This window comes from Crassostrea angulata, chromosome 5 (assembly GCF_025612915.1).
Source record: "Crassostrea angulata isolate pt1a10 chromosome 5, ASM2561291v2, whole genome shotgun sequence".
NCBI classification, from domain to species: Eukaryota; Metazoa; Mollusca; class Bivalvia; order Ostreida; family Ostreidae; genus Magallana; species Magallana angulata.
Window position 1 is genome coordinate 57772698 of NC_069115.1, and position 26767 is coordinate 57799464.

A 26767-nucleotide genomic window follows, 5' to 3' on the forward strand; every position below is an offset into this window, starting at 1 on the left:
TGACAAAAACTATATATAGCCGATAAAAAAATTCAATTCAAAGACCTGAAATGCTTATATATTCAATGTACGTGTGATTGCAACCGATGCGACATTTGTGTACTGAAGTAGAAATAAATATTTTTTAAACTTATAATTTTAATCACCGAATTGGGTTCCTATATTTACCGTGAACCAGGACACGTAGATTACATCTTTCAGAATCTTTCAGTTTCCAAAATTATAATCTGTCCAGAAATGTGTGAAAGGGGAACGGTGATGGGAGGGTTAAATGTGGGCTATGTGTCTGGCGCCTTTGTTTTGTGTGTGGTGTTTATTGAAATATTTATCGTCGTTCATTTTACTCCATTGAAATATACAATGGCAGAATACTAGTATTAAATTAAAAATGATAAAATTCAAAAATGAAATGCAATGGCGCCTACAAGATAAAGAAAGAATTGCTTAGCATATCAGAGGCGGTTCCAGCAAAATGAAAAAAGGAGAGGGGGTCCAATCGGTGAACGAACGTTTTCTGTACATTAATGCAAATCTTTTATACCAAAACCAAATCTAAATCGCTCGACAATGGGTAAATAAAAATAAGCAGGGCATGCCTTTTAATGCAGCTCACAATGATGTTGAAATAGCTAGTGAAAAGTCTTTATTGATTAATAAACAAGAGGTTGATAAGAGGTTGATAATAAACAAACTTTATAGTGATAAAGACAAATTTGTATTCAGATCATTTAACACCCAACAATCGTTATAATAACATGAAACAAATCATGGGATGATTTGTTGTACCATAGAACAATTAATTAAAATATCATTTGTACCGTAGAGAAAATCGGTAATTATATGTACACAAAAGTGATTGCACAACAACCGTGACAGAATTTATTGTTCCAACGAACAAATCGTTTAAAAATCATTGGTATAATAAGTGCATTGATCGAATTATAAATCACACGTACCACAAAATAATAAAAAAAAAATGAATGAATGAATAAATAAATCGATAAAACAAATAAAATCTTTACACCAACTATTTATCTTAGACAATAAGTTAAAAAAAAATACAAAACAAACAATCGCATTGTATAAAACTAATCTGAACTTTACAATAGAACAAAACGACGAATATTTACACCATTAGAATTACTTGTAAGTTTACAACACAGTTCAGTTCAGTTCTTTCTTAACTTTAAGCTATACAGCTTATCAGTACAATAAATATAAACAATATACACGTACAGATAAGTTAACAGGAGAATGTGGCAGAAGTGTACATATGATATCAACATCTAATTTGCATTAAGTAAATCTTGTCTTATTTTCAAACTAAAGTGAATAAATTTACCCAGATTACATAGTTCTTTTACATTTTCAACATTAAAAAGTTGCAAAAGTTTACACATTGAATGAGGGTTTTTTTTTCCAGCAATAAGGCTTACTGTATTTTTTGCGATAGCCTTCGTATATGGGCAATCTGATTAAAATCTGATTAAAATCAGCTGTTCTGATACGCTACCGCTCTCGGTATATGGGACATATTATAATCTTGAATCTTGAAATACACTTTTGATATTTGTTTGGAATAGGTTTCCTCAAATAAAATTGTAAATCATAGGTTGCAATTAAGTATTTGAAAAAAGAGCATTTACTAGAAATATCTAGTTGAGAAAAAATATACTGTGTAGCTTGGTCAAATATACGTTGTTTAAAACAATGAGATCTGCAGCTATAGCTGTTATTTTTTGTTTTTCCCACAATTCAAACATACACCAGATTGCATAAAAAATCTTTAACATGATACAACCAGTTTTTTGCATTATGTTTTTCGACACAGTCATACAGTGTATAATAGCAATGTTGAATAATACAATTATTATGGTACAGTATTTTTTCCAAAACTTAACTATGTTGAACATTCTTTGGTACAGCAGAGGACAGCGTCCTAATTCAGAATAAACTGCTACATTACAAGTTGACCTTTTAACTCCCAAGATATGTTTACAAAAATCAAGATGAAGTTTCTCAATATTAGGTGCTTTGAGTGAACCCCATACCTCAGAGGCATAGTTAATGACACTGCCAACAAAGCAATCAAACAATGATAGCAAAGTATTATGATTAAAAAACATGTTTCTAATAATTTTTTTTCAATACAAATAACGCCTTCATACCTTGCTCAGCAACTTGTTTCTCGGCTTTAGAATATTTATTATTGTAGTAAAAATAATGCCAAGATAAGCAAACTGATCTACAATTTCAAGTGGTTTACCATAAATATACCATTTTCACCTTCTTTTACCCTTCCACCTTTTTTCTAAATACAACAGCCTTTGACTTATCAACATTAATGTGTAATTTCCATGTGCTACAGTAATATGTTAATTCATCCAAAAGAGATTGAAGACCAGCAATTGTCTCTGAAAAAATCACCATGTCATCAGCATACATAAGAAGGAAAAGATTCAGTGACGAAATTTCAAATATTACACATTCAGAATAAAAAAAAATTGATTTCAAAATCATTAACATACAAATTAAATAAAATGGGTGAAAGTACTTCACTTTGCATTAAACCAAGATTGCTGCTTAAAAACAACCCTTTTATAACACGTAGAAGTATTTCTTAGATACCAAGGAATATTACTCACTGATACAAAGAAAAAATCTTAATGGACAGTTACATCTAACCAAACAGCAATTAATATACATCTGATTTTCATGGTTGTAGTCGTATCTCCTAATTTTAATGCACTACCCTAAAACCACTTTTGGCAAATTACATCTTTTTTATTTATTAAAATACTTCTTTGCTTGCCAGGAGCCGTAAATTTTTAAATGAACAAATCTAATATCATTTGTTAGATTGTAAATTTAATGGAACAAACTTTGATAAAAGTAGACCAAGTTTACAAGTACATACTCAGTACTCCTTTAGAACAAACTCTAATAATCCATATTGTGTGTATGATTTTATTAGGATATTTTTAATTTCAAATCTTTCTTCTAACTGAAAAAAAAATATACATATCAAAGTACTGAAGGTACGGACAGGAGTATCAATGTATGCTTTAGATGATCTCGTATGGCTTCTATTTGACCATTACAGCATGCTTCAGTGGCAGACGTTACCGATAATTATTGACATTTTAAAAAAAAATCTGAGAATGGAATGAAATGTTAAAAGAAAGCATTTCAGATATAACAGTTTAACCTTTTTTTATCAGATCAAATGCGTCTCTCCATCATAGTGTATGTGTGTGTGTGTGTGTGTGTGTGTGTGTGTGTGTATATATATATATATATATATATATATATATATATATATATATATATATATATATATATATATATATATATATATATATATATATGCTTTATGTACCAGAGACATTTTAATACTTATATAAATATTAATATCATTTACAATGTTTAAATTCAATATTCAACTTATGAAATGATTCTCATGAAATTTTCGCTCGTTTAAAAAAAAACCCCACAAATTCATACAAGTAGCCTCAATATTGTACATGAACATTTTTCTCAAAAAATATTTTCTCAAATGACTGTCACAATGTTTTCCTAATAATATATTATATTTTTAAAATTCTCTTCAAAGTGATTTTCCAGTGTTCAAACTTTCTTATACATATGGATTAATATATTAATTTTACTGTTCTATATATAACATATGTATCCTTGAAAAGCGGCGCTCCCGGTATTACAGAGATGACCTATGTTTGGTGTGTATTATACGTAGCCAGACAAAGACTCGACTAAAATGTAAAGAGACTTATGGCCGCTAGATGTCATTTTAAAAAATCTGACCCCACCGTCACCAAGTTTCTTCAAGTGAATACTCAGCCTCAAGTCTGAGATGTTACCTCAAATTTACGTACATTTCTTTTGAAAATTTGAGGTGAGGACTATATTGAAGGATTGGAAGTTTTGATGACGTTGGGACCAGGTTTTATAAATCGCTGCTAGATCCATAAAAACACCGAGTTGTATCCAGTAAATTGTTATTTCCTTTAAACGATCTCACAAATAAAGGCCTTGGAATCCCCGCAACAGTCATCTGCCCATCTCCCGTTCTTTCTGATGACGGTACAGTCGGCCTCGAACGTCCCGTTACTGACACAGTTAACGTCCCTGTTATTCGGCTGATTATCGCCCCAGTTGGAGAACCCCACGGACTGGCCGTCCACCCACCTGAACGCACCCTCCACTTCTCTGTCACTCAATCCGATCCAATATTCCGTCAAGTTGGTGTGGATGTCTGAAAGATTTTTAAAATGCTATGTTGGTATTATTTTGACAAAAAGATTAAGAAATATAATCACACAATCGAGGTCAGGCTCCTTAAATCTGGAGCTAGGTCGGTATACTTCATTTAAATAATTACACCAACCATATGCATGTTTGCCAAACACCAGCAGTAACTAAAAAAATCCACTTATTCCAGAAATAATAATATAACTGTTCCACAAACATTTTAGTGTTGCATCCTACTAGTACTGAAACGATACTATTGGGAAGGCTGTGATGGCTTTAAGAAAAAAAATAGATATTTTCTACGATAAATTAAAAATATAGTTTTGTTTGTATATAAAATTAGTAAGAGTTTTTTTTTTAAATAAATTGTGTCAGTAAAAGCATTATGTATCAAACCATAACAAAAGATGTCCGAAAGGGACTTCTTTTAAAATACCGGTATTTAAGGAGGCTCGATAGTCGAGACTATGTTGATCTCCTCAAGAAGAAGAGCTCTATATAAAAATATAGGAAAAACTCAAATTTTAAAAGGTGAACTATATGGGGTTTTCTTAACTATATAGCTTAACACACCATATTCTACAATTTTAGGCAGATAAGATGCTTATTTGGTTGACCGCCCAGACTCCTTAATAGGATTTTTTTTTTTGGTTTGAATATAATTTCTATCATTTAAAACCAACGAATCGCATCGATTACTCCAGTAGAGTGAGAAAGGATCTAATTATGATTAGTCTACTCAACGGAAAGAGATTGTTGACGTTAGTCAAAACCAAATATTTCAATGCTTATATCTATTTTAATTACAATAAATTGATTTTTTTTCTTTGAATTTCAAAAGTTGTTGAAAAAAAGCTAAGCATGCAACCGGTTTAAATCGGTATTGCCACAGTCCGTCAATGATTTTGTAAGAAATACTCGATATGGTGTATGGTGTGTTCCCGTTTTGCACACAATTGAAAATTGGGTATAGAACAGTGATATTTTTAGTCTTAAATTCCCGCTCACTGATAAGAAAAATAGTGATTAGATGATTTGACTTTTACATTTTTTGTCCATTTACCTTAAAAATTGCTGGTCTCAAGCCAACTGAAAGCTGATTCAATGGATAATTATATGATGAAGGGGAAAACTACATGTACAGTCATATGGGGTACTCCGTGTATCTTTTTACAACTGAGTTTAAAAATATCTAAAGCGCATGATTAGTTGTTTGGTATCAACAGAAAGAATGATATGAAATGAAACATCTTTATCACAAAATATTTTTATCTTTGAAGTAGCGATCTTGATAGTAGTTGTTATGATCAACATCACTTCTTTTCTTGCGGGTCACGTTCTGTTTTTTTTTTCTTCAAATCAGTAGATATAAATACATGAAGCAAAAAGTTTCCGACAAAAATAATAATTTTAATATTGATTCGATACACCTCAAACTGAAGAGGGTTGAAAATGCATGAATTAGTTCTACATTTGATAGGTTTTGTGAACAATCTTTACAGATTTTTGAAGCATATAAAATTGCCGATTTATCATCAAACAGTTTGTCTATTTTCTACGATTATTCAAGCCACAGCATAAATGAAAAAATTTTAGCAACGTTTTCACAAGACACATTTCTTCCATTTATTTCAGCAAAAGTAATAATCAAATATTAACATGTGATATTTTCTCTTCAAACTTGTAGCATGTACATGAACTTCCGAAAGGCAGTAAGGCAAACAAAAGCACTACGTATACAATATTTTGCAATAATCTTTTTTTTTTTAAAGAAATTATTGAAATTGTTCATGACCAAATCGATGTTTGAAATTAAATTCAAGAACATGGATATCAATTATAATATAAATATGCTTTTATGCAAGTTATACTGTAACATAAAATAAATGTAAATATCGATTGCGAGTAGATGTGTTTGATTTATTTTATTGTCGATTGCCCTCACAGGAACTTTGATATAGACTATAACAATTAAGGAATTATCTCACCTGGTCAAATTCCCGTTTCGCACACATTTTTTCGATACCTAATTTTCAAATGTGTGCAAACGGGAACAAACCCTCTATACGAGTATAAGTATAGATCTATGTAAGAAGACACTGCTGCTAAACCGATTCACATCGCCGGAACTCACAGGTTTTCTTCAGTGCAACAAAGAGAAAACCCGTGGGTTCCGACGATGGCCGATTCATCGATCCAAAATATGCGGAAAAAGCCTTTTATTTATTGTGTAAACCATCTTAAGAAAATTATTCACGGATACATGTTTAACACTTTGTGACTAGAGTTCTGTAATTACAACATGCATTTACCAATAGAATTCAGTCCAACCTTATTGGAAAACAAACAGAGGTTTGGAAATGTTTACCACAGAAAAAAAAAACACTATCGTTTTGAAATTGATTTTTACAAACAAATGAAAAGACATATGTTTTTATTTGGTTAATTGAACATGCATTTTCAATTAGATATGTCTAACAAAGGTTTATTTATACAAGGATAAGACGGAATAACGAATCTACGGTGACCTGAAGATTTCGTACAAGAATCTGGAGAAAAAATATTGACACTGTTCCACGGGACTACTTTATCCTTATCAATAATGCATTGATGCGTTGCCTGCATTCTGGACACCCTTTTCGGTCCTTTACAAACGTACTAGTAAAAAAAACCTGCGGAAGGGGAGGGGGTGGTCTACGGAAATAAGAAGAGAACCAAAAAATCGAAAACTAGCTCAAAACTGATCAGCATCATTGTCCAGAGTTGTACCTTGTAATCATGAGTATGCAAATGTTGGCTTTGCCTTCTCACAGTACAAAAGCACCGAGTCAGTACGAACAGATAGTGAATTTTTTTGTAATTTTAAATACTGAAAACTGATCGCATGGTTTTCCAAAAGAAAGTAAAGTTCGAATGCTTTGATGGATTGCATAATCATCAAATATTAATCTGAAAAGATCGATGCTATATGATGCTAAAAACTTTCATGTAATATATTATACATGTAACTAAAGCATTCCACGAAAACCCGATATTCTGGTTTTTTTAGGTATACTCGTGCGAAGGACCGTGAACACAAATGCACATTCAATTTTCTGATTTAAAAACTACAAAACAAACGGTTAAACATGCAATGTAACCATAACACTGACACGGCGTCCTTTAATTTTTTTGCAAGTATCTGTAAAATTAAACCCAATGGAATCCTATGTTACATTCTTATATACATCAAATTGTATTTGAAATTCTTTGAATAAAAACGGCGTTGAATGTCATAACTCAGAGAACACGGATAATCAATGCGCTGATGAAAGAAGCATCTTCCCATGACGTCAACGCCACGACAGAGAAATCACCTTAAAGAATGGGTGACTCTTCCCTATCCCGTGTTTTTGATTTTTCATTCGAGTGATTTAATTATTGCTCTATTGATTCTAGATGTAAATAAGCTCTGTAGGTTTTACATTTAAAGAAATATTACATTGAAATTCTTGCATTTTTATTACATAAAACAATAATTATTGATCATCATTACTTGTTCAATTTATTGAAATGACATTTTTCTAATTGAGAAATGAACGGAAATTGAAAGAATTAGAAAGGGGTTCAAAGCAATACATCCTGTATACGTGAAATAAACGATAAGCTCTGCTGGTCGTCATCTTGTCGTATACTGGCATGGAATGCCACACACAAAATTCAACCTTCATCAAAAGCTGGACAAGCCACACAATATTTTCAAAGACAACCGCGATAAACGTACATTGTTTTGAACTATTTAAACGAAATCATTTACAAATTTAATAACAAATAAATTTGATATCTTCAAAAAATTTGATTCCCTTCTTTCAAAACTGTAAACAAAGGACTCCTGTCTTAAATTGTGAAGATTCAGTTACAATTTAAGTCGTTCTAAGGAAAAGAAATCCACAAAACAAAACAAACCACAAAAAATAAGAAATATTAGTGTGTGCATAACTGATACTGCAAATACATGTAACACTTTTAAATTTTCATTCACTCTTATTTCTATCAGCCATGATGTCATCATAGGGGAATCGTGTCTGCTCTACTCTCTATTGCTCTCTAAGCTGATCTTGAGAATTCAAGTCTTTGCCCGTAAAAGAATAAACGACAAAGGTGCCTTTTTTGTGTTGCATATGTTGATAACTTCTCAAACCATACAGTAAACTACATTTGGACAATGGATGATATACGTACAGTTTATTTTTAATTGTTCGGAAATGAAGTTGGTTTGGTTTTCAGTGCGTAGTGATATCAGGCGAGCACCGTCTTTTTGGCAGAACTCCTCCGCGGCCGTCCAGTTGAGGAAGAGTTGGTCGACTATTCTGTAGCACGTGTTTGACGAGTTGTCATAGGAATACACCGCACGAGGACAGACTGCGAAAGGAAAAGATGGCCAGATTATGAATAGGAATACATCGCACGAGGACAGACTGCGAAAATAAAAGATGGCCAAATTATAAAATAGGAATACATCGCACGAGGACAGACTGCGAAAGGAAAAGATAACCAGATTATAAAATAGGAATACAACGCACGAGGACAGACTGCCAAAGGAAAAGATGACCAGATTATAATACATAAGTAGCAAAGGAGGAATCAATGTGGATAAAAGTACATAGCTATACTCAAATGTATTCACCGTTTTAAAAAGTATCGTACTGTTAATATTTTACAATGAATTGCATTTAAAACTTCTTTTTAAAATTGATAAAAAGCCGATATATGTAAGACAAAAAGAAACAAAGACACCAAAACGAAAAATAGAATCTTCTTTGAGGAAATTATTCAGACATATACTGACCTGTTTTGATACACGCGGTACCATTCTTTAAGTTTATGCAAGACTCTTCTTGACCACAATTGTTCTGGGAACAATCTTTCGTCAGATTCTAAAATAGAGTAAGAATAGTCGATTATATCCAAGACTCCGGAGCCTTTTTAACAAATATGTCTCATAATTTAACACAAAATACAGAGGCCTTGAGATAAAAAAAAATCTTTCACTATAAAAATAATGCCCAACAAGGTTAAGGAGGATTAACGATCAACACATTATCCATCAGATCTACCTTAAACCCTTTAAATGATACTTTAGGTCATTCACTATAAATAAGTGAGAACAAATCCCATATTTTAGCTTTAGATGTTGTACCTTTATCTTTGTAAAGATAGACGACTGAACGATAGCTTCTTTATCGAGATAGGCCACGAGTTAATACATTTGAAAATTAATTGTGTTGATTGTAGAAATTTTTATACAGACAAAAACTTTTCTACGATCCACACAATTTCCACGACAGACCCAAAAACCTGCTTAGATTAATACGATTACTTTACGGTTAAGACAGCAACTTCAATCGCATCGCAAGGTTTAAGATTTAAGATAACTTTACTTCTCATGACAAAAATTATCTTGCTATAAAATTTTGAACTTACCGATTGGTTGTAAATACAAATGTCATGTTGCAAATTTGATAATTTTTTCTCTCTGGTAAATTCAAAATTACAACCTCAACAACCTGTACCTGTACCCCCAACAACCTGTACCTATAACCCCCAACAACCTGTATCTGTGATCCCCAACAACCTGTACCTGTTACCCCAACAACCTGTACCTGTTACCCCAACAACCTGTACCTGTAACCCTCAACAACCTGTACCTGTGATACCAACAACCTTTACCTGTGACCCCCTAACAACCTTTACCTGTGATACCAACAACCTTTACCTGTAACCTCCTACAACCTTTACCTGTGACCCCCAACAACCTGTACCTGTAACCCCCAAATGCATTTAACTTATGACCCTCAACAACCTGTATTTGTGACCTCCAACAACATGTACCTGTGCCCCCATCAATGTGTACCTGTGACCCTCAAACAACCTGTACCTGTGGCCCCCTTCAACCTGTATCTGTCCCCCTAACAATCTGTACCTGTAATCCTTACAGCATTTAACTTATGACCCTCAACAACCTGTACCTGTTACCCCAACAACCTGTACCTGTAACCCCCTACAACATGTACCCGTGACCCCCTAAAAATCTATACCTGTGACCCTCAAACAACCTGTACCTGTGGCCCCCTTCAACCTGTATCTGTCCCCCTAACAACCTGTACCTGTAACCCAAACAGCATTTAACTTATGACCCTTAACAACCTGTACCTGTTACCCCAACAACCGGTACCTGTAACCCCCTACAACATGTACCCGTGACCCCCCAACAACCTGTACCTGTGACCCCCTAAAAATCTGTACCTGTACCCCCAACAATCTGTACCTGTGATCCAGAAATGTTGGTTATGAAGACGAAGTCACTGTCTGATGTTAGAGAATCCGGTTGGACCTCACGGCTGTTAAGATGACAGGTCAGCTGACTGCGGTCAAAGTTCACGGAATTGCATGCTCTATCCAAGAAACAAACTCGAACACACTGCTGGATCCCCGAGGGGCTCAACGTGGAATACGTAAAGAGGGGGTCGCTTCTCTTACCGTAAAACACAAGTCCTGGTAACTCACAACCACCGAGGGAAACTAAGCACCATAGTACAATGACCGCTAGATCACAAACGACCATAGTGGTTTTTTAAAAAGCGTTTTAGAAAATTACGGCAGTTTCGTAAATTTATATAAACTGGTTAACCGTATCATAAAATTCCTCACAATGAAGTTTTCAGCGGCCAGTCGACTATTTAAACCCACATCACATCACCATGAAACTAGTAATACAAATAGACAAAACGCTTTGATTAAGACAATCTACATTTAAATCAAATTTGTAAATTATCCGAACTTTTCAATCCTCCGGTCATGTTCAGATTTTTATTGCCATTAAAGAGTAATTTTGTTAATTGCCGAACGACAGATATTCAATAATGTAGCCATGTGATGATAGGAGCCTCGGCTGATGTCTCTCAAATTGATGTGTTCTTCCGGTAAGCTTTTTCTATTAGGCTTTTTTATTTATTTTAAAAAATCGAAAATTCTGGAATGGACCAAATATTGATAGTCTATAAATACAATTCACTTTCTTTGCTATTGAGTAGATTTAAAGTACCGAATCAATGTAATTAATACAAGGACAATTCAATACAAGTATTGCTCATTAGCCAGACGGGATCGCTGATAGAATCAACAGACCTTAACGTTACTCGCTCGGATGGACAGATTCAACAAAATGGCAACAACCTCTAAAGGCCCTCGTACAACTTTAAAACTATGTCCAGTAAAAAAAACTTACATCGTACGTACAATAGATTTATTGTACAAGCATTTGTTATTCTCCTGAAAACTCTTTTTCATATTAGACGAGGGAAATGCATGCATGTCATGTACTTTGTGAAAATGCGTCCTTGAGTAAGAACTGGTCATGGTAATAATGAATTTGCTCACACAGATAAAAAAGCAGGGAGAGTTTAAAAGATTTGTGACCATCATCCTCATTTCATAATGAAAAAAAAAATTGCGATGGGATTTATTTTGTGATACAAATTTAACAGAAATTTATTCGATTTAGATCACATGAATCTAAACGATGGATTTCTGAGTAACTTCACGTGTCTGTCGTTCAAAAGAAGGCACAAGACAAGTAAAAAGCAAAACAAAAAATCAAATTTAATTTCATATGCTGATCCATCCATGCAACACATATATATCCATAATAACAGAATATCGTTCAATATTCGCACTATAACCAAACTGCAGTTAGATAATTCCACATTTTTTACAATTGAAGTGCTTTATGCGTAATATATAGATTTAAAGATGAGAGTTGTTAAAAAAGTTAAAATAGTTTTGGCCCATATACTATACTGATAAATACTAATATTTTTTTCATTACCTAATCAAATGGATTTTGTTGTTTCATTACAGATAAAATCGACATACTATATACGTGTGGCATTATACACGTACAAATCCATATCAAGGAAACGTGTAAAATGTGTGAGGAAACGGGAATTCGCATCCCCACTAGATCACTTTCGATGTGTATTGTCATTGGAATGAGAAATTATCCTATACACGTGTATACTCGTCCGAATTAAGGAAGACTATCCAATGCTCTCTTGGGAGGAATTCCTGTCTTCGCTTCGGGCGTATGTCCAAGATTTTCAAAAAACAAAATCCTGTTATAAAGGAAAAAAGCTAATTGAAACAAATAACGTTATAAGTGTGTTGATGGATTTGTAAAACTAATTAAACACGTGAAATTTACGTAGAATACATGTACAATAAGCAAGGAAGTTGGTAAAATGAAATAATTTGTGTGGTAAATTTCATCGATATGATGAGGGTATTCCTTGTTTGCAAACATTTTCAGAGTTCCTTGGAACTTAAATTTTAAGTATACTACTTTCAGTGTCAGATTCTGTGGTACTTACAATTTTAAAATTCCGTGGTAGTTTCGGTTTTAAAATTTCTTGGTACTTATAATTCTAAGATTCAATGGTACTTAACAATATTAGGATTCTTTGGTTTAGGATTTCTAGGTACTTACAGTTTTAAGATTCCGTGGCACTTGCAGTTTTAAGATTTCAGTTTTAGAATTTCTGGGTACTTACAGTTTTAGATCTCTAGGTACTTGCAGCTTTAAGATTTAGGGTTTAGTACATGTATATCTGAGTACTTACAGTTTTAGGATGGTACTTTTCCCGCCCAGCATCATCAGCACGAACTCCCGGTAGTTGATGGTCCCTGACCCCGTGGTGTCCACCTCCTTAATCATCTTCTGGATCTCCAGGTGGGTCTTGGTCTTCCCCAACTTCTCCATCATCCGCTTCATTGACATGATATCTGCATGAACAATTAAAGCTTATTGAAGCATTAAAAGATTTCCTCGTCCTCTATTTTTTTTAATTTCTTGTCCGTTAGTCTCTCTGTTTATTTGTCTGTTTTGTCATCCGTCCATACGTTGGTTTGACTATTTTTCCATTCAGACATTAGTCTGTCTGTTATTTTCCCACCAAAATAATAAGGGTGTCTGAGGATATGTCAAAACTCTTAAGAATCAACCATTTCTGAAGAATTCACCTTGATATTTCTTTCACTGTGTCTGTATGTTGCAAAGTGTTTTAAATATTTGATATGATGTATGTAAGTATTAGGAAATATCATCTTTTAGACTAGTATGGTTGTTTATGCATCTAGTATCACCATTGTCTATCCATCTATCTTTCCCCCCGCTTGCTTGTTGAGTGTCTGTCCGTCTGTCTATTTTATCCATGTCTTGTTTTTTATCGGTTTGTCTGTCTGTCTTGTCTGTGGGTTTTTTGTTCTGTTGTCAGTTTGTTTAACTGTCCAAAATAGCACGGTTTTCTTAAGATATGTCACAATAAAACGATCAAACCATTTCTTCAACAAACTACATTTGTGTTTCAGTCACTGTGTCTGTATAAATCTTTTGAAATAGGATATACACATTTAGAATTTTCTTTATAAAGGCCCGTTATGACTTTGGAGAACGTACGCGGAACAGACAATCCAATGAGGAATTCTGTTCTATTTTGATATCATTGACAGTGCCCCCCCCCCACCCACCCCTACCCCCCCCACCCCCCCCCCCAAAAAAAAAGAAAAAAAGAAAAAAGAAATTCCTCATACAAACGTCTTGATGACTTCTATTTCACATGATAATGACAATATTTACCAATTTCCAAATTCTGGTCCAAATCAAACTCCATGAACTTCTCTGAAAGTAAACATATGACGATTCAGATATCAGAGAGTACGGTATAAAATAGTTATAAACCATTAAAGTCACCACAAGAGTGATTATTCCTTTATGAACCATTAAAGTCGCCACAAGAGTGATTATTCCTTTAGAAACCATCAAAGTCACCACAAGAGTGATTTTTCCTTTAGAAACCATCAAAGTCACCACAAGAGTGATTTTTCCTTTAGAAACCATTAAAGTCACCACAGGAGTGATTATTCCTTTAGAAACCATTAAAGTCACCACAGGAGTGATTATTCCTTTAGAAACCATTAAAGTCACCACAGGAGTGATTATTCCTTTAGAAACAATTAAAGTCACCACAAGAGTGATTATTCCTTTAGAAACCATCAAAGTTACCAGAGGAGTGGTTTTTCCTTTAGAAACCATTAAAGCCACCACAAGAGTGATTATTCCTTTAGAAACCATCAAAGTCACCACAAGAGAGATAGTACCTTTGTACTGTTCCAGGTTTGCCTCTAAGTCTTCTACTTCCGAGTATCCAGTGTCATTTAGAAATTCCTAAAATCAATCAAAAAATAAAAGCAAATACTGGTACGTGACGGAACACTTCATTTCTAACAGCTACAGTTATTACAACTCTAACCTCCTCCACATATTCTGAGATACTTTGACCCATTGACCCTTTAAGATTTGAAAATAGTTTGTGCAGTGATAAGTAAAAGGCGATCACCCGTGGGTATCCGACGATGATGCTATGTGTGAGACTGCAGAAGTTTACGAGAGGTTTACATATTACAATAAGAAGAGAACCACCCATTTTAGAGAATTTTTTATTCAGATCAATAGAGCTGAGTGACTGTGGTCATTTTTAGACTACTGGTGCATGGGTCTTAGTGAGAAATTGATGATAGAAAATTAGGCAAACTAAAAACAAGATGTCTTTTGGAGATTTGTAAAAATGAGACCAATGACGTCTTTAAGCGGTTGATTATCCACTAATCATTTTTTCTAATGCGTAGTTTTTTCTAACACTAAGTTCCAACAAAACGAATTTACAGTTTACAGAAAACATCTGACGTTATGTGTACATACATGTGCCTCTGGGGTTAGAACAATTAAAAGACAATATTTCACCTTTTAGATTTGACAAACGGACTTCGCAGCTTTAGTGTAAGGAAGAGACGGAGGAGCTATGGTTTTATGGAGGTATATTTGGGAGATTTGGACAGGTCGGAAGAGGGCAAAATGACCTTTGTCGTTTTAGATTTACGGAGATTTGGACAGGTTTGAAGAGAGCAATATGACCTATGTCGTTATAGATTTACGGAGATTTAGACAGGTTTGAAGAGAGCAATATGACCTATGTCATTATAGATTTACGGAGAACAATTGGTTGATGATTCCATACGTCATACAGTTTGATCCTTAAAACACGGACAACTGCATCAACTAGAGCTATATTGTTAAATGAACTTATAAAATGTAAATATTTTTTTTAAGAACGTGTGTTTGTTGTTTTTGGCTTTTTATCGCCTCGATCACTGTATCAATAAAACGACATTTCATTTTTCCACAAATTCCCTCCAGTTTTTGCAAGCATAAAACTTAAATATTAATTCTCAACATATGTACAGCACTTGATAGCCTTAAGCTTACAGCCTTCTCTACACAGAATAGCCTTCCATACCTCGTTAATACTGGACAGCTTCTTTCCTAACATTTCCAAACGTTCACCGTAAGCTTTACCACCTAAATACATGTTAAAAGAAACACTTATGAATAATTAAACAACAATATAGAAGTTTGTCTTATATCAAATTTATTTGGTTCACAACTAAGAGGAGGTTAATTGCATTTAAAATTTACCAAGAATAGATTAAAATTCAACCAGTGAATATTTTTCAGACCAAATATAACTTAAGTCAACATTTATATAGGTCCTTCTCTATAAAAATGAACAAATGGAGGGAACAAAGTTTTAGAACATAATATCGACTTCACGATCAAAATCGCTCATTTTTTAATCAAGATTTGTCATTTGGACACAATTTTGCTGAGACGTGTTTTACATATATACAGATGTAGATACATGTCTTTAAGATACACATGTATACAATGTATACCCGGACAATGCCTACGTTGTGGTATATCCGACGGGAAGGAACAGCAACCTCTCTACGAGGAAAAGTCACAGGATTTAAATTTAAAAAAATATGTAAAAGACATACATGCGTCCTTAGAACTTTTGATTTGGATTACTTGCCCTGATAATCCGGCTTTGGAGTGGCCATCCTGTCCGTATGGCTGTCTGTCTAAGTCCCTGAATTCATACGAGGCTGACCAGCTCTCTCTCTTGCTGTTTTCTCTCTCTCTATCTCGAACTTCCCTATTCGTTTCCGCCCTGGAAGTCCCAGGCAGTAAAATATTAAATACATGTACTCGAATTAGATATTGTTTCATCAGTACGGCAAATTTGCTCACTTTAGATGGAGGAGAGAAGGAAATCGAACTCAAGTGGCAAAAAACTACATAAAACTACTCCATTGCTGGAACAAAAAAATGCAGCCCTTTGGACCGATCTATTTCAGCGTGAATACGAAAGGGCTAAAAATACGAGAGAGAGAGAGAGAGAGAGAGAGAGAGAGAGAGAGAGAGAGAGAGAGAGAGAGAGAGAGAGAGAATTGTTGATATCTCATCATTTCCTTGTGAATTATTTCAAAATAAATTCGGCGAGAGTGCTGATATATATATAGTTGCATGGCGACCACTTTATTTGTTTCTTCCGTGTTTCAGGGAAAGTTGAATTACATATACTGATGTATATACTTGAGGTTTTGATATTTATATTGACAAATAAATACTAGTTTGCACATTTTTTTCAGTGACTTGACTTGAACAAACATTTGTGTTAAGGAGAAAGATGATGAAGTTCTTTAGCACATTTAACAACATGTCATGTGGAGGTTCGACAATTAATTAAAACTTTTATAAGTGCGCTTTAGCGCATGCAATGAAATTAAAATTTGATGAATAAAACTGAAGCAAGGTATAACCGTATTGTCATACCTTACTTCAGTTTTATGAAATAAAATTAAAGTCATACCTTGGAACTATCCAGCCGCTTCCCGTCTTTCTATAGATACAGAGGTTGACAAATAGTTATATAAAGAGAATCGACACATGCACCGAATCAAAGCAGACACGTACATTAAAACGCAACTGGGTTGTACAAATTTCACCACATGCACGTGTGTGCAGTATAACTTCGTTTGCTCGGAGGGGGTTCTCACGTACATAAAACTGCTCAAGTTAGATGTGAAATTAAGACGTTAGAAGCTATATAGTCTAACGATGTTATGTAATTGGCCAGCCATGATATACTGATCACGGCACAGTCGCCCGACGTTAAAAATATTTCGGGGGGGGGGGGGGGGGGGTGGTCGCACACTTTTTGTCGCAGCAAAGATTTTTCCGAAATTTACATTTAAAAAAGTAAATTATCAAGGTGTTGGCCCCCCACTTTATGAGACCAAGTGAAAAATCGATCGAAAAGAAAAAAATAAGAAGATGAAATTGAAGTTATAGGTGTTCTACGCTAACCCCCCCCCCCCCCCCAAGGATGAGGATTTTCATGATTTGGGGAATTTACCTTTTTTTTGCTTGTCAAAATATTTTGGATGAGATTGCCCCCTCACCCCCCCCCCCCCAACTTTCTTTCAAAAACGATGCGCCTGTTGTCATAAAACTCTTCCATGAGGAGAGATTATACACATATCACTGGTCTGTCATGTATAGGGATAATTATCGCTATACAGCTCGTGGGCCAATTAACCGAGTTATATTTTGTAAAGAATGACATCGATGTAATTTTTCTTTGATAAGAATAACAGAATTTAATGTAATCATATTTTTCTGACATTGAAAAACGAAGTTAACACAATTTTACAATAACAAATTTAAAATTGCAACTATTACATGTAAATTGGTGAATTGTTTGATTTTTTGTCAGATAAAAATGGCGATTTTGTTAATGAAAAACACACACAAACCCCCTCCCCACCCCCCACCCCCCAAAAAAACAACAACAAACAAACAAACAAATTAAACAAACAAACAAACAAATTAAACAAACAAACAAACAAGAAAAAAAACCCCAAGAAAATCAAATCAAAATCAAAAAAGAACAACAAACAAACAAATTAAACAAACAAGCAAACAAACAAACAAACAAGAAAAAAAACCCCAAGAAAATCAAGAAAATAGCTATTGCATGTAAAATGATTTCTTGTCAATTCATGTGTCTTTTGTTCTGCTCATTTTAATATCTAAAATTTTAAAATGACCAGATAAGAAAGAAAATACGTACTCTGTTAATCATAGATTTACTATTGTAGTGTATTGTATTGTTCATTGGTGAACAGCTTTACAGCTTATATGCATAAACAAGACAATTGATATCCACATATAAATATACTAGAGTAACCTAAGCTTTATAAATTGATAAATGAAAATGTTACGGCGGCCAGTTGAATAAAGAATTCGACAGCAGGAATTATGTCTTTTTCAATTAGCCTATATAAAAACCAAGACAAACACATTCATAATTACTAAATGCGTATTCTTTTTTTAAGTGCAGAAGTTTAAACTGTTTTGATGTATAGGAATTAGAACCATTTCAACAAGACCTTGGACTTTCGGTTGGACGTAGCTATCTATTTCTTTCGTCCAAACAAGTTAAAAATGACGCGGTATCAAGTGAAACATGCACTGATTGCGTAGTTTTAGCTCAAAAGTCAGACAAATCTTGTCAAAATAGACCGGCCTACGTCACATTGCTGTTTGACACAACTGCCCAAAGTCCAAGGTCTTGTGAAAATGGTTCTAAGATAGCCTGAATTTCAATATTAAAAAAGGTTTATTTATAAGTTGTAAAAAAAATTATCGGATTATCAAACGATTGTTTTTATTATCATTAATGTCTATACAATTGTGTATAATACGGGTCATTCAATGTTCGTTTTTTTTTCTCATATATATATATATATATATATATATATATATATATATATATATTCCTTCTCTTAGATCTATAAAAAGATGAAAAGGTGTAAAGTGCCGGGGTAGAGCTTCAGAGTTGCCTCCCGTTCATTAAAGCTCTTTACATTCAGGAGATACAAAAAGAGTTGTTTATATTTCGAAAGTGACATACCACCAGCCTACCAAGACTATTTGACTGAGGGAGTGTACATTGTCTTGTCAAAATGTCGCTAGATGACCTGCCTGCGAAGTTAAAACCCATCGGACATTACATAAAAACGGCGGCAGAGCATGATAAGCGAGACCCAGTGGTGGCCTATTACTGTACGTAAAACTGGTGTCTTGGTGTCAGCAGGATGATGTCATGATCACGTACTTCATTCTTGATTATAGAATAATCTTGAAAACAGTTATATATGTCTCTATAATAAACCTCAGTTTGTTTAAACAATAATGTTACTGTACATAAAAGTCGTTGGTAATTTGAAGTTGTTTGAGTTTTGTCATCTGTAAATTAGAAAATCTTAATTTGTTAATGTGTATTACAGGCAGGTTTTATGCTGTAAAGAAGGGAATAGAAATTGATAGCTCATCACCAGAATGTAAAAAATACTTGCTAGGACTGATGGACTTCCTCGAGAAGGTAAAATATTGCTGTGTAGCTTGATAAGAGATGTTAACATTGACTACCTGAAATATTTAAGTCCAGAATTAACATGGCATAGCTTTTTAGGGACAGGGTTTTGGTAAAAAATATTTCCAGCATGAACAAGATATTATATTAGACCATATGGCATAAAGATTAGCAAGCCAAATTTTATCGAAGTCTTGTCTTTTTACAAAAAGAATATACAGTTTAGACTATAAACAAGTGAGACTGAGATTAAAAGTTAGTTCATCCAAATTGTGTATTTCCTTGGCCAGATGCTGACCGGCCTCTTATCATTGATCAAATGTTCTTTAACACTCACCTGTTGGGACACTGTGCCTTGGTTTTAACAACACATGCCATAGACCTGTAACTTTAGTTTACACCTCAAACGTCAAGCTTCTGGTTCAGGCCCTAGCTATCCTCATCATGAAAATGAACAAATCGGACCTCTTGTTTAGTGAAGATATTATTATATGTGTACAGTCAAATTTAAGGATCCTCGAAACCTCAGGACCTTTACTTCTCAAACAATACATCAAACATGATGATTTTAACCCATTATAAAATAGCTTATATTGCCAAAATATGCTGTGTATCTCTAGTGCAATGGGTTTAGCTTCAATCTACTGATTGCAGATCATGAGTTCAAATACTGCAGGGACTTTTGTTTTCTTGAATAGCAGTAACATTTTTAAAGTTGATTTTTTCCCGAAAATTAATATTTTCTTTATTTTCAAGACAAACACATGCTAGAAATCCATAACTTTAAGTAATTAGAAGTTTGGGCAGAACTTTTTCCAAAGTTGCGGATGACCCTCAAACAAGTGTTTCTGAAGGATTTAATAAAAAAAACTTACATGTAAAATTATAAAGAATGGTAACATTTCTCTAACTTGTTTTTTCAAATTGAATACTGGTATGTCTATTTCAGCAAAAGCAGGCAGCTGAGGCAGACTCACCAATTAAAAATGAGGTCATAGGTCAAGCACATGTGGAGAACTATGCCCTGAAAGTGTTCCTGTATGCCGACAATGAAGACAGAGCAGGCCGATTCAACAAGTAAAACATGTTCCAGGTTTTGTTTCTCTAAAGGGTTAAGGGATTAATTAAGTGACAGGTGCTTTCTAATTAACAAATTATTGTATCAATTGGTTTTTACACTGATTTGTTGACAGCTAATAATACATAAGAATTTTTTAGAAAATGAATATTAATACTGAAATGTTGAATTGTTACATTATTGCTGGTTGATTTCTTTGGGCAATGAACCTGATGTAGACACTATTTTTGTTTGTTACAGGAACGTAGTGAAGTCATTTTACACAGCGGGAATGTTGTTTGATGTTCTGTCTGTGTTTGATGAAGTCAGTGAAGATGTGAGTAGATTTTACTGGTTCTCCTGGCCTTCTGCTTATCTTTATATTGTTTGATATGATAGTCAAGTAAGTCAACTTCATTATATGATTGATAAATTCCTAGCTCACTGATTGGCTCATATCCAACTATCTTGAAAAAATCCAGAATGTTATATTCACCTGCACGTAACCTAGGAGGTCAATACATGTATAACATTTGATTTTCTCTACATTGGACTAAAAATAGATTGTCCAATGAAATATCATGTGTCTCAATTTTTTCGGCTATAGCTTTAAACTAAAATCTTTGCTTGATTGATCCTGTTGATAACACTCAATTTGATATGTCTGTATCGATTCATCATCGATTGTATTACATAAATAGTTCCTGTTTGGGAGGGTAACAGTTGAAATTAACAACCCAAGAAAACCATTGTCAACTGACGCGAAGCGGAGGTTGACAATGGTTTTCGAGGGGTGTCAATTTTAACTGTTACCCTCCCAAACAAGCACTATTTATTTTACTGAATTTCTTAATTTTAGAGAAAATTTTACTGCTTTTATATCAAAATGACATGAATTCTATGGCGATGCACATAATTTACATGCTTGTAACAATTTGTTGTGTTACCTGTTGCCAAGTGTGTTGATAACGCTGAGGGTAATAGAACAGATTGTCAACTGGGTCCAAACCAATCAGATTTCAGTATTTAACATGAAAGTATAATAAAATAGAATAATTATAATTGCTGTTTTTTTTCAATTAATATGATGATATTGTACTTCTCAGGTAGCTAAATCATCATATTGACCTCAAAAACAACAATAATTGTATAATATTGAACTACATTAATAAACTATAGATAGAGAAGAACAAGAAGTACGCCAAATGGAAGGCGGCCTACATCCACAAATGTCTGAGAAATGGAGAGACTCCTATTGCGGGACCTCTTCCAGAGGGAGACGAAGAAGGTGATGGTAGGTGAAGGTCCTATAGGTCCTTTTATATGATAAAGTTGTGTGTTATTCATCTATTTCTATAATGCATCTGTGAGATTCCAAAATTAGATTTATGAGATGAATGAATGCACCTGATAGTGCATCATAATCGTGAAATTATTCTATATCTATACAGTTGTAGATAGACCGATAAAATATGAATAAGTCTTACATGTTAAAAAGACCTGCTTTACTTTTATATATTGACTAGTAAAATTTCTTTTTCAACAAGATAGATTATTTTATAATGTGTAAATCCCTGATTACATTGGTGACTTTTTTATGGCACAGACATACCACAGCCTTCCACCTCAGGTGGTGCAACAGCTGGACCCTCACCATACAATGCTCCCCCTCCCAGTCATCCCTCTCCCCCCAGCGGTGGAGGCTACCCACCAGGAGCGGGGAGTTATGCCCCACCAGGCAACCAGTACCCACAAGGAGGTGCCCAGAGCTGGCCCCAAACACCCCCACAGGCGGCCCATCAGCCACCCCCACAGCCCCCGCAGGCCGCGTCTGTACCCCAGGACACCTGGCAGCCTCCCTCCAACCCAAGTAAGTCAATCATGACTGTGATGTCACAGAGCATTGTGACATCATAGTTGCAGATAAAAATACTTTTTTTGGTGAAGAAGGTACATAAATGGTGATTTATTTAAGAAACAAATACCAGTACTTGTAAGATGCATTGAATCTTCAAATAAGAAATTGTAACCTGCACCAAAGCGTGAACTTTGTTAATGATAAAAGTTTTCTAATATCTAATACTCCTTTTGATGGCTCCTTCCAAAGAAATGAAAAATGAAATGATTTCATAGTTCTGGTATGAAAGTTTAATCCTGGCATTCCCTGTGTACAATGGTAGGGTTATTTTAGCTATATGTGGGCGGTTCTGCTTTTAGTATTTATATTACAATGGGTGACCTCTTTCTGTACACATGTAATATAACTGGCTGCCCACGTATGTTGACATGTGAACTTTGAGAGAGATATAAATTTACCTACTGGTGTCCAATAACATGTGGTTTCTTGTTATAGATTTTCATTTTTTATGTGGTTTCTTTTTACATGCAAGATCATTTAATAGGTACTAGGCGTATTTTGCTACCTGACACATGGAATCTGGGTGAAACACCATAAGGACACTAATATTGAATAAAGGGGAGGTAAATCTTTTGACTTATGTTACAGGTGGTATAGCATTAAAGACGGAGGACTACCAGAAAGCCATGAAGTTCTGTAAATACGCCAGCAGTGCTCTACAGTATGAGGACTCCAGTACGGCTATAGACAATCTAACGAAAGCTCTCAAACTCCTGACCACGGGCAAACCGAGCTAATCGAGGGCGGTAGACAATTGACTGAATGAATGAACACACTGCAGGAGTGAATCTGTACTGTAAACTGTCAACATTTTATAAGAATTTATTAGTATTGGAAGGATGAAAGTGAAAAGTCACTTATAGAGGGGTGGACTCGATGCCAGGTGTAGTACTACTATATGTGTGTGAATACACAGCACGCATGTACCTGTAAAGGTATAATCAATTCATGAACTGATTTCTTGTTCACTTGTATAATTTTGTGATTTCCTGCATCAATGAATGCACAAAAAATTTAAAACAAGCATATATATTTCTTAATCTCATTTATTATTCATTAGAATATACCTGTATTGTGTACCATATACATTATAGTGCAAATGTATTTTTCTTTTAATAAGATAATGTCATTTTTAAAGTACGGATGTATTCATAATTTATAAAAAAAAAAATTCTGAGTTTTTATTAACCTTTATTGTGTAGCATAATGTTAATCTAGATAACTTATTTCAGACTTTTCTTGTTAGAAATATGTATCAGTTGATTTGTTACATGTTTTAGTGAGTTGAAATTAATTAAAAGGTTTTAAAATATGGATGGTGCAAACTGCATAAAATGATACCAGGTATACAGTGCATATAGTGGTTTCCCATTGCCATTGTTTCCCTTGCGAGTTGCAACTTTTTATGTAAACATGATAGCTGTCTATTAACTGCCCTCATATCCATAGCAAAGTGTGTACATACTTAGAACTCTGGACCAGATACATTTAGATGTTTTTCGTGAAACAATTTGCAAAATAAAAAGATTGATTTTTCAGTGCTGCATGTATGGACAATGTTGTTTCCATTTTTAATATATGAAATAAACTTCCGAGATGGATTGCATCATTGTTTTGATAACTGAGAAATATTTCGTTTATTTGCTGCATGTATATACATGTCAGTTTATATTCTTCCTGAGTTATCATGATTAAATACGCCTCACTCCAACCTTCATTGGTTCAGAGAGGCTTTGAATGGAATGAATATCCTGTCACCACATACTCATCAAAAAGGAATGGTTAGATAGGCCAATATTCAACAATTTAGAAATTGGTCGTAAGAACACATTGATACGAATTTAGAGAAAAATGTTGAAAATTGGTTCGAATCGGTTAAATCACTGTACTGTTTTTCTTTCTTAAAGTAATTCTGTGAAGTATATTCGTACGAAATCTCGATTTTGCATGTTTTCATTTTGTTAAAAAACTCTTATTTTACAGCATTATAAATCTGCATGAAATTGAATTTTTACGACCAAACCGACCGGCTGTCAATAGGTATGTGTCATGATCTAACATCTTATTCCTTTATGTTCTTTACCAAAATGGGAATATATAACAAGTCATAAAGATTGCAGAACCAAGGCAGAAAAAAGGCAGCGTTTTCTGGACAAATAATGGAAATAAAACTTTAAAAACATCAAACAAAACGCAGCATTTCATTTGAAACGGAATCCAGGCCAGCGCCTTGTGGGTCTTTAGCGTAGGTTCCATGTCTCTCATGACGTCCAGGAACTTATTACCTTGGCCGTTGAACCTCTCCAGGGGACTTAGTCTAGCATCGTTCATACGCGAGATTTCCGCCGCGTGCGAACAGAAAGAGTGAATCCACAAATGGACGACTTCTAAATTCCGTGAAACGTTTGCACATTGTCCATTTGGATCTCTACGGATGTTTTTAAAGAGTTTTAACAGAAAGATCATTTCGTACTTGACTAAGTATTGATAACTTGGGCTGACGGTCCAAACGTTTAGCGACTCGTTGAAATATCCGGGTTGTTGGTTGCTATGCGCGCTGTCTTTAAGGACCTGTAGGATCTGAATCAGTGCTTCCCCTACAGCCAAATGTCCGGAACCGCGCTGCTTAGAGCTACAATAAAGCACCGCTGTCTTAATTTTGTACGTGTCGACTTCTAGAACTTCCGTGTACCGGAAGAGCCACTTCAGCGTCCGGTATGCCACCTTCCAAGTCACGTGCAACCTCTTCATACACTCCTGTTCAGTCTTCGTGTAAGAAATCAGCCGGCATTTTCTCTGACTATCCATGCAAGAGAATGACTCGCAAGACTTCAGAACTATGTGACATCCATTTTTAATTAAACCTTCATTTTGGAGACACTTGTCTGGTAGTATGTCAATAAACGCGGGCAATGGAAGATGGCAACAAGCCATTAAGTCCACACACACTTCTATCTCCTCTTGCCGAGAAGGCCTGCGTTTATACAAGACTGTTGTATTGGGTTGTCTGACGGTTATTTCAGTCCATTTTAATGTTAATGTCTGTACATGTGAGAAGGCTTTGAAAGGTTTTCCCCGCACGGTTACTCCTTTCATCTGAAGCTGTCCGAATCTTCCTTTCAGGGGTTCCGATAGAAGCAGTTTCAGTGTCTCCCTAACGTGCATGTTGAACTGCAGTAGAGCTATTTCAAATTGATGTTCCGGACTGTCTCCAGATCTTGCTGTATCCCAAAGTTCCGGTTCCTGCACCGCCACATGCGCGTGTCCTGGTTTGCATCCTTGTGAAATAAAAATAGAATTTTCTCGAGACAATTGCTCCACAACTAGCATGAAATCAAATTCATTAGGCAGTTCTATTTTTGTCTGCTCAAAATAGCTTCCGGCGTCGACTACTTCCGCTATTGAGTATCGATATCTGGAATGATGCTGCAACAGAACCGGAAGTTTATATTTGACCAGGCTTACCACCATGTCTTCAATGTCTTTGACTTTTTCATCAGGCAAACGAAAACAACAGTATTCATCATGTATCCGTCGTACCAACCGATCCAACGAAGACATTTGGTATCTGCTGATAAATGAAAATTTAATGACATCTTACTCCGGGGCTAACCAGTTTTGTTAAAGAGCAAAATGGGTTGTTTCTTCATTAAGGTGTTCTGTTAGTTCTTGAATCCTATACATTTTTCACACGTACGCGTTGTAGTAAATTCTTATTATCTTGTATTTTCTATTGAATGAGGATCTAGTTTAATATACATGTAAAAACGCCACATTTTTACATAATTTATTGCGGAGGTATATAAAAAAGAAAGTTAAACCTGTAGAACTTAGCTGATTTTGTTAATCTATCCTTCCTTACCCAGCTTATAAAGAGACAGAACTGTATGTATTCAAGCGAAGTAACACTAATTAGTATGGCGGACAAATTGTGTCAACAAAAACATGTACAAGTTTTTTGAATTTGTCGACAGGTAGACTGGTATGTTGTTTTACTTTCATCAATTTTCGAGCTTCCTTACCAGAAAAAGCCCCTCTGCAGATATTTGTTGCAAGTTTACTGCAGATATTGCTGCAATTAAAGTTAACTGGGATAGCAATATTGCCATTATTACCAACTTTTTTTTATTACTAGACAGCTTTTCATTA

The 26767-nt window shown here is 34.6% G+C and overlaps 4 protein-coding genes across 6 annotated transcripts; 1 reads left to right on the forward strand and 3 right to left on the reverse strand.

Annotated features, from left to right (window-relative positions):
- Positions 1-3463: 3463 nt before the first annotated feature.
- On the reverse strand, positions 3464-11777 carry LOC128186015 (C-type lectin domain family 17, member A-like). Its single transcript, XM_052855745.1, has 4 exons — positions 10577-11777; positions 9098-9185; positions 8491-8670; positions 3464-4273 (listed from the first exon to the last, which is right to left on the reverse strand). The coding sequence occupies exons 1-4, from the start codon at positions 10871-10873 to the stop codon at positions 4026-4028; spliced, it is 813 nt and encodes a 270-aa protein (XP_052711705.1). The 5' UTR covers positions 10874-11777; the 3' UTR covers positions 3464-4025.
- A 119-nt stretch (positions 11778-11896) lies between these two features.
- Positions 11897-17250, reverse strand: LOC128186016 (allograft inflammatory factor 1-like). The gene is made up of 7 exons (XM_052855746.1): positions 17076-17250; positions 16236-16373; positions 15660-15721; positions 14464-14530; positions 13943-13984; positions 12927-13089; positions 11897-12422 (listed from the first exon to the last, which is right to left on the reverse strand). Exons 2-7 carry the CDS (start codon positions 16261-16263, stop codon positions 12338-12340), a joined length of 447 nt encoding a protein of 148 aa, XP_052711706.1. The 5' UTR covers positions 16264-16373; positions 17076-17250; the 3' UTR covers positions 11897-12337.
- Positions 17251-19132: 1882 nt separating this feature from the next.
- Positions 19133-24219, forward strand: LOC128185668 (vacuolar protein sorting-associated protein VTA1 homolog). The gene is made up of 7 exons (XM_052855290.1): positions 19133-19333; positions 19558-19652; positions 20593-20720; positions 20962-21037; positions 21880-21994; positions 22307-22570; positions 23207-24219. Exons 1-7 carry the CDS (start codon positions 19234-19236, stop codon positions 23353-23355), a joined length of 927 nt encoding a protein of 308 aa, XP_052711250.1. The 5' UTR covers positions 19133-19233; the 3' UTR covers positions 23356-24219.
- A 276-nt stretch (positions 24220-24495) lies between these two features.
- Positions 24496-26534, reverse strand: LOC128185667 (uncharacterized). 3 transcript variants are annotated; one of them, XM_052855288.1, is made up of 2 exons: positions 26481-26534; positions 24496-26189 (listed from the first exon to the last, which is right to left on the reverse strand). In XM_052855288.1, exon 2 carries the CDS (start codon positions 26177-26179, stop codon positions 24698-24700), a length of 1482 nt encoding a protein of 493 aa, XP_052711248.1. In that variant the 5' UTR covers positions 26180-26189; positions 26481-26534; the 3' UTR covers positions 24496-24697. The 3 variants fall into 3 exon arrangements, with proteins under 3 accessions (XP_052711248.1, XP_052711247.1, XP_052711249.1); XM_052855287.1 differs by having other exon boundaries at positions 26440-26531; XM_052855289.1 differs by having other exon boundaries at positions 24496-26186; positions 26440-26529.
- Between the last annotated feature and the right edge of the window lie 233 nt (positions 26535-26767).